The following is a 7,863-nucleotide window of genomic DNA, read 5'->3' as shown; positions in this document are numbered from 1 at the left end:
TGGTCATCGGTGATTTGGATCACGGCGAGTACGACTCCATCATCCCCGTTCTCTTGAACGCTTCCGCTCGCGATCTACAAGGGTATGTAGATGCACTCTCCTCTCATTGCTAGTTGACTCCATAGATTGATCTTGGTGAAACGTAGGAAATTTTTTTGTTTTCTGCAACGTTCCCCAACAGAATATACAACGTAGATTGCGCAAAACTAAAATTTTATAACACGATCTTTCCTTCTGATAAGCGGGGCAATCATCGTTATAAAAAGTTAGTGGCGGTGGCGATATCCGTCAGTAGAAATAATGCCTCTCACGTCCTATCCTTGTCCCGATGGTGCGAATAGCGTCGGAGAAGGATATGTGAAGGTGTGTCTTCGTCAGATCTCACGGGATTCGGTCAGTGCTGGTTTTTGGTGGATCTATTTGGATTTGGTTCATCTTCATTCGTGTAGTTACATGTTTGATCTTTTCGATCTATAACTCTTCATCAGCGATGGTTGTTGGTCTGGTGCGCTGGTCTTTTGGGGACGTAGTATGATGACTTTTAGACTGTCTAGTACAATAAGTTTTGCCCGGCTCTCTTGTAATTTTTATTTTCTCTACTGTTCTCTATACTGACATGATTTGATGAATAATTTAAAATTTTCTCTCGCAAAAATATTCAATAAAAAGTTAGTGCCACGAGTAATAAACCGAGATTTTTTCACCCCTCATTGTGTAGTTCAGCTCTTCGGCGTTTCTTTTATCGTCCTACGTGGAGTACCATCTTGTGGTTCTTTGCCACACACAAAAAGAACTTCTCACATGATAGAATTCTGATAGGAAGTGTTTCCCAAGCTAAAATGCCGTTTGAACAACATGCTAGAACAGAGTAGCTTGTAAGAGTTATACTGAAACTGAATTTGTAGCCCGGCTGAAAAGGGAAATACACATCCACCAGAGGAGAATATAAATAACGTAACAAATGAAGGAATTATATATTCATAATAATCTCGTAACAAGATTACATCGCAATGTCGTGTGTAATATTTCCTCCGCCTATAACCAAAAAAATCTCAGAAACAATGAAACTGTATAGACAGCAGCGAGAAGAGTCGTCGCTGCATCTAGAACACGATGGCGGCGGCCACCGCTCCGGCGACCGCGACGAAGCTGGCGGCGGATGAGTACACGGCGGAGCTCGCGGGGGTGCCGGTGGGGGCGCCGACGGGGGCTCCAGCGGGTGTGGCAGAGACCGCGGACGGCGTCATCGCGGAGGGAGCGTCGGTGGTCGGGGCAGGGGGAGATGCCATCGGGGACGGCGACGCGGCGGTGGGCGGGGTGGCGACCGGCGCAGGGGCGGTGGCTGGGGACCTCGCCGGTGGCGCTGGAAGAGGGGCCGTCCTGGGCGCCAGCATGGGGCCCTGCGCGGCGGCGGCGACGGCGAGGAGGGCGAGGAGGGCGGCGACCACGGCGAAGCGAGCCATCTGGTTGTTGTCGACGGTGAAAGACTTGCCGGAGAAGATTCGGAGAGGAGACGGTGGGCGGTGGCGAGCGAATGCTTAGCAGAGGAGACGACGGTGGTGAGCTGCGAGTTGTGATTTGGGATGGAGGGAGGAGGCGCGGTTTTATAGCGGGAACGAGAAGGAGATTTTTCTAAACGTCGGTTGAGGTGGGCAACAGCTGTAACGTTCGGGTCTCGGGCTGCCGCGGGCCCGTGTATCACTGTCGCCAACGGCATCGACGCGTGAGAGAGACCAGTCTGTCAGGGAGACAGGTGGGGTGTCTTCGCGGGGCGGCGCCGCAAAGGGTTTTGATTCCTTCTCGCAGCGGCGCCGCGTCCTGGGATTACGGGGGTGATCACTAATCACGAGGTCGTCTAACGACTAGTTTGGAGGAACGTGGTGGATCCTGAACGCGTCAAGATTTCATCCAAGTGTAGAATTAATTTTGACTTGGTAAGAGTAAGCCGACTAGCAAACCAAGGGGAAAAGCACGCAATGCAAGACTCGTTAGCGCTAAGATTTCGTCCAAGTTCCAAGTACTCTTTTACTCCGCATATAAAATTTGGTCAAAGTCAAACTACACAAAATTTGACCAAATTTATGTAAAAAATATGAACATCTACAATATTAAAACCATATAGTATGAAAATACGTTTCATGGTGCATCTGATAATATTGATTTCATATTGTGATTGTTTTCTTGTCTCAATACAAAGTTAGTCAAACTCTACAAAGCTTGACTTTGACCAAACCTTATATGCGGACTAAAAAAACAGAGGGAGTAGTACTTTTTTTCCACGGAGACTTCGGGTTAGCTGCTGCATTGCGTGTGTTTTAATAGTGGCAAGTCACAAGTGCAGAATTCTGACTTGATAAGGCTGGTCATAGTGGGGAGTAATTTATACTAGTGTCATGCATATGACACTAGTTTAAGTTAAAGTAACATAGTGTAAAGTAACATAGAGTAGATTGCTTGATTTATTAGCTCATAGACTCATTTTGCATCGGGAAGCGTTGTGTTACGGTAATATATTATGTTACCACAAGCACGTCTTTCCTTATTAAATACTTACCACATAAGCGAAATTGTCTTGGGAAGTGTTAAGACTAGCCACAGTAGGGAGTAACTTAGAGTAGTAACATGCATATGTTACTAGTCTATGTTACTACCTCCACAATGGGGCGTAACATATGTGTGGTGTCATGCAACACTTCATTTATTAAGTTAAAGACTTATCTTGTCTTGGTATGCGTGATGTTACTCATACTACTAGTAACTAGCTATGTTACCACATCACTCTCTTTCTTCATTAATTACTTGCCACATCATCTATTTTGTCTAAATATCTGTTATGTTACCACCTATGTTATTCCCATTGTAGGTACTCCCTCCGTCTAGGTGTATAAGTCACATTAGAAGGTGCATCACGACCTAGGTACAAGCTAATTGGAGGAGAAGAAAATTTTGGACCGGTCCTTCTTCCAATCAAAACGTTGATTTCCTTCTTCTAAACATAGCATTTAATCGCAATACTTAAGAGGATGACGTATTAACTACCATGCATGCCCACGTACTTCTAGCATGCAAAGCCGCATTGATTTCTCGCCTAATCAACGCATAGACATGTTGCATGCATTGGTCATTGCCTGAGAAAAAAAGGGAGGAGGGGTTTTCACTGGAAGATAACGAGGTATAGGAGGCAAAGCTGGCTGGCCAACAAGGCTGGGAGGGAATCGAGATGAGAAATTAATGAACAATGCCTAAACGTTTTGGAAAATTTTAATTTTCGTAAGGTGACTTACACACCTAGATGGAGGGAGTAGTCTAAGTTACTACCTAAATTACCCCACTATGACTAAGCCAACCAACAAATCAAGGGGTGAGCAGACAATGCAAGACTCGTTAGCGCAAAACCTAAATAGGTTAGCCATTTATGTTAACCGATTATAGTTGCTCAGTGCTTCCAAGATGGGAAAACCTCATGGACTATCAAACTTTATTTCTAAAAGGCGCACCTTTCTTCTCAATCCACCTCTCATTTCTGGCACTGGGTTCATTTGGTGATGATTATTGGCCTTGCTTGTGCACTTTGTTTTGCATTTCAGTTCTGGTTTCCCTTTTCCAGTTCCAGCATTTGAACCTTACAAGTACCGTCTGTTATTATCGAGGACACTTAGCGAGGTATCATATATGTATGTATCCTATATTATCCGACTTCTCTGTGAGTGATGATCAACATCTTACGCAACGCCGTCAGAATGGTATCTATGGGCAATGAGTAAAAATTGCGAGAAAGCTTGTCCATCCTGATAATTATGACACTCTGCAAGAAGGCAATCAATCTGGACAATGAGAACTAGCCGCGATAAGTCAATATGGTAGTGTCAAAATGTTTTTATATTATGGGACGGAGGGAGTAGATGGTGAGACAATTAACCTGAATCACAAGCATGGACATGTGGAATATGGATATTGTTTGAGTTGTTTTCTTCTAGTAGAGTGTGCCGACCTAACGAGCCCGTGGCATCAATCGACATTTGCCACCAGTTATTTTTTCCCTCGAAAATGGCATGAACACTACCCTTACGTAATAAGAAACAGTGAGCATGTTTACATGGTACGTCATTTTCATGTAAGGAGCAAAGTTCTAAAAACACCGCTTCACCAACAGGCAATCAAAGCACATTCTAGGTACTCCCATTTTGCGTTATAGTTACACTCTTCCTTTTCTTTTTGCGTTATCGTTACACTCAAATGATCAATTGTAAGTTTGCAATGCAAAAGGTGTTTTGACTTTCCACTGACATTAGTGATCAGCTTCATACTACATACACCATAACCGAAATGAAAACCCCATAATTTAGCGAGTGGTTGGATCCGATGACACGACGCTCGTGTATGTTACCAACGATTGCGGTTGAGGTTGAAGTTTTGTTGCCCGGAGTTGCTAACAATGTTGGTCAATGTGGACATTTTGCTATTGAATGATGTTAATTGCTTTGATATGATTTTAGGGGTCATGTCACCTTTTAGTAGGTTGGTTGTGCTCAATGTCTTTTTCTTTTTTTGCGGGAAGTTGTGCTCAATGTCTAATGTACTATCTCTTCTTCGAATTGTATTAATCTGGAGGTAGGGTGTATTTGGTACGTTTTGATATTAATACACTGGTTTGCTATACAAGAGTATTTTTTTATAAAGAAAAAAAAACATCTAATTTTAGAACGAGTCTCCTGGGAACGGAGAGCTAACACGTAAGAAAAATGGTCAGAATACGTCCCTAAAATGGCGCATCTGATCAGATGGAAGCAATTTGTTGGACCGAAGTAGCAGCCTAGCAGGGGAGAATTAATACTAGACCAAGTTCATGTCTGGTAAGGTAACGAATAAACGAATTTGTATTCATAATAATCTCATGCATCCGTAACAAGATTACATCGCATGGTGGTATGTATCCCTCTCCTCAGTCGGTCCAGCAAAGAATCATGGAAAGAATCTCTCCAGTATAAACAACGCGAAAACAGAGCACGGAGAGCAGAGCCTCGCTCCGTCTAGAACACGATGGCGGCGGCGACCGCGCCGGCGACGGCGACGAAGCTGACGGAGGACGTGTAGACGGCGGAGCTGGCGGGGGTGCCGCTGGGGGCAGCGGCAGGTGCGCCCTCGGGTGTGCCGGAGACCGCGGACGGGGGCATCGCGGAGGGAGCGTCGGTCGGGGCGTCGGTGGGCGGGGCCGGGGGAGAGGCCAGCGGGGACGGCGACGCGGCGGTGGGCGGCGTGGCGACCGGCGCAGGCGCGGTGGCCGGGGACCTCGCCGGCGGTGCGGGGAGAGGCGCCATCCTGGGCGCCGCTCCGGGGGCCTGCGCGGCGGCGGTGACGGCCAGGAGGGCCACGATGGCGGCGACGACGGCGAAGCGGGCCATGAGGTTGGCGCAGGCGGTGATCGGCGGAAGACCTTGGCTAAGATCTGCAGAGCAGGAGGGGGTGGCGAGTAGAAGCTGTGTGAGGGAGCTGCGAGCTTGTGTGTGCCGGTGGCGAGGGGATTGGTAGGTACTTATAGCAGGAGGGACGCGTATTCTGCCCGTTAACCACGGCTGTGTCGGGCTGTAACGTTCGAGTCTCGCGAGATCCCGCGCGGCATCGGCGCGGTCGCTGTCGATGGCCTGTAAGCAACGACGCGTGAGACCAGACTGTCGCCGTGCTGCCATTTTCATGCCCGCCACCCCTCTTCGCGGAGGGGCGCCGCGCCAGCCAAGTCGACCCTTGGCACCGTGTCGCGGCCAGACAGGGTCCAACGGCTAACTCGACGTGCTCACGACCTCAGCTAGAAAAGAAGTCGTCGCGATCTTCGGCACCAGGTATTTGATCAGGGAAAATGAGGCAGATTAGGTGCTTTATGATTTGTGAATGTCACGTGTCATCCATCAGGATGGGTCTCACCTGCTAACCCGTGAGACCTGGTCTCATATAATTCTTTTTTGTTTGTAGGATAGTCGTGTGGCTAGCTTTCTGTGAGCTTTCCAATTTCTTTGCTGGAATGGTGGTGGTGTTGGAAGTTTATTATTACTAGCCGGTTATTGCTGCCTCTAATGAAAAAAAAAGTAATGGGAACAAAAAAGACAATGTTGTTGTGCATGTTGGTTCTTCGGCTCCGGTTCCGACCAACGAAAGTGGGCTAGTTTCCGACTTGTTGGGGAATGTATGAGATTTCTGTGTTCCTCAATTCCGTGTGGCTAGAAATGGGGCGTTCTATGGGTCCTCATCAATGTTTTTTTCTCTGGAGCGGTGATTTGTTGCGTAGATCGTGGCCGCCGGCGTATTCTTGTCTACATCGAGGACTTTTTGCACATTGCTTCTATAAGCTCTTGGATATAAACAAGTTTGTTCTGCTGAAATGGAGGTACAAAGACAACAGTAAGCTTTGCTCACAGAGTGTGTCGGAGGATGCCGGAGGAAAAAGATTGCGATGTAATTTTTTAAATTTCCGCAAGAATGTTTATGTAAGGATTTGTCCAACTTAATATATAACATTTTTTGTAAAAAGACTACACAATAGGAACATGAAAGAAAGATGTGAATTGTTTGCAATATTTAGAAAGGACATAAAAAGACAAAACACTAAACATTCCAAGAAAAATATATGGTGAAAAAACAAAGAAGAGAAAAATAAAGGAAGAAACAAAGGAGTGTCATATATTTATAGTGATTTCTTCATTTGGATGTCTGTATTGGAGGGCCCCGTATTGAATTGGCCGGAATACAAATTCAACAAGAAAACTGAATGGAAATAATACAAATTCCTTGTTTGATTGTTCACTGAGTTGGATCGTGGAATCCAAGTGAGTTTTCAATACCGAATATTGTTTGGATGACAAACTATGAAATTGCATGGTTACATGGATTATGATTGACTCAATGTGCCTCGGGTGTTTTGATTTGTACTGTTTGATTTCGTTCAGGTGTGGAAGAAGCCCGCAACTAGTATTGGAACCCATGTGTTCGCGCACCCATGCTAAGGATCTAGTCGCCCAGCCGGGCTACTGCCCATGCGCCTACCATCATCGACACGCTAGGCCGTGCGCACATCACCGCCGTGAAGTTGCTGAACCATCCCCTCGTTGCCGACGCGCTTCAGCCCACACGACACCTGACAATCACCATCGGCGTTAACGGCGCTCGAAGCACATGAACAGTCCTCCTCCCTCTTGTGGCCGCCGCCTCTTATTCACCTGTCGCTAACTTCTCTTTTCTTGACTGAAGCTGAATGTTTTGCATGAGTTGAGGATTGAGGGTGATTTCAGAGGAATACAAGAGAGGGGGTGGGGGGGTCTGATTTGGTTCGTGAATGTGCTAGTGTTGCATACAAATTCCGAATTGGGGGCTTCAATACATATACCCAAACGGGGTGTTAAAGCAACTCTAGCTGATACTATAAAATCATGTACCGTGATAGGGGTTTAAGGTATACCCTAAAACATTTTTACAGTATAAAGCGGGTTCCGGTAGAATGGGTACTGTAAAAACCATTCTAGGTTGGATGAGGAGCCCACACAGTCATCGGTTGAATTTACAATAGGGTCCTGAAAAATAACACAAATCATCCTAAAGGCAGAAAATAGATTACAATTGGGCCCCAGAGGGAAGGAGAGCCGAACGACCTAGCCGCTCACGCCGTAACCTGCGGTACACCGGCACGTCGCCGCTGACGCCATCCACCGACTGGATGGGCTAGATGTTAAGCTCGAGAGGCGCTAGAGGAGTACATGTGTCGCCGCCAATGTAGGAGGTCGACTACCGACCACACCGGCGTGATATCGCCCTTCGCGAGAGAAGTAGCAGATGTCAGGCCTTCACGGGCGAAACGGAGGCGGCAAAAGGTGTGTG

General features: G+C 46.8%; 2 protein-coding genes across 2 annotated transcripts; both read right to left on the bottom strand.

The window, feature by feature from the left end:
- Positions 1–950: 950 nt before the first annotated feature.
- Positions 951–1,569, bottom strand: LOC119289561 (arabinogalactan protein 1-like). The gene has a single exon (XM_037568862.1). The coding sequence runs from the start codon at positions 1,461–1,463 to the stop codon at positions 1,104–1,106; it is 360 nt and encodes a 119-aa protein (XP_037424759.1). The 5' UTR covers positions 1,464–1,569; the 3' UTR covers positions 951–1,103.
- A 3,280-nt stretch (positions 1,570–4,849) lies between these two features.
- LOC119289560 (classical arabinogalactan protein 10-like) lies at positions 4,850–5,532 on the bottom strand. The gene has a single exon (XM_037568860.1). It carries the CDS (start codon positions 5,400–5,402, stop codon positions 5,031–5,033), a length of 372 nt encoding a protein of 123 aa, XP_037424757.1. The 5' UTR covers positions 5,403–5,532; the 3' UTR covers positions 4,850–5,030.
- Positions 5,533–7,863: the final 2,331 nt, after the last annotated feature.

This window comes from Triticum dicoccoides, chromosome 4A (genome assembly GCF_002162155.2).
Source record: "Triticum dicoccoides isolate Atlit2015 ecotype Zavitan chromosome 4A, WEW_v2.0, whole genome shotgun sequence".
NCBI lineage: Eukaryota > Viridiplantae > Streptophyta > Magnoliopsida > Poales > Poaceae > Triticum > Triticum dicoccoides.
The sequence above is the reverse complement of the archived record's forward strand: the minus strand, read 5'-3'. Positions and strand labels throughout refer to the sequence as shown.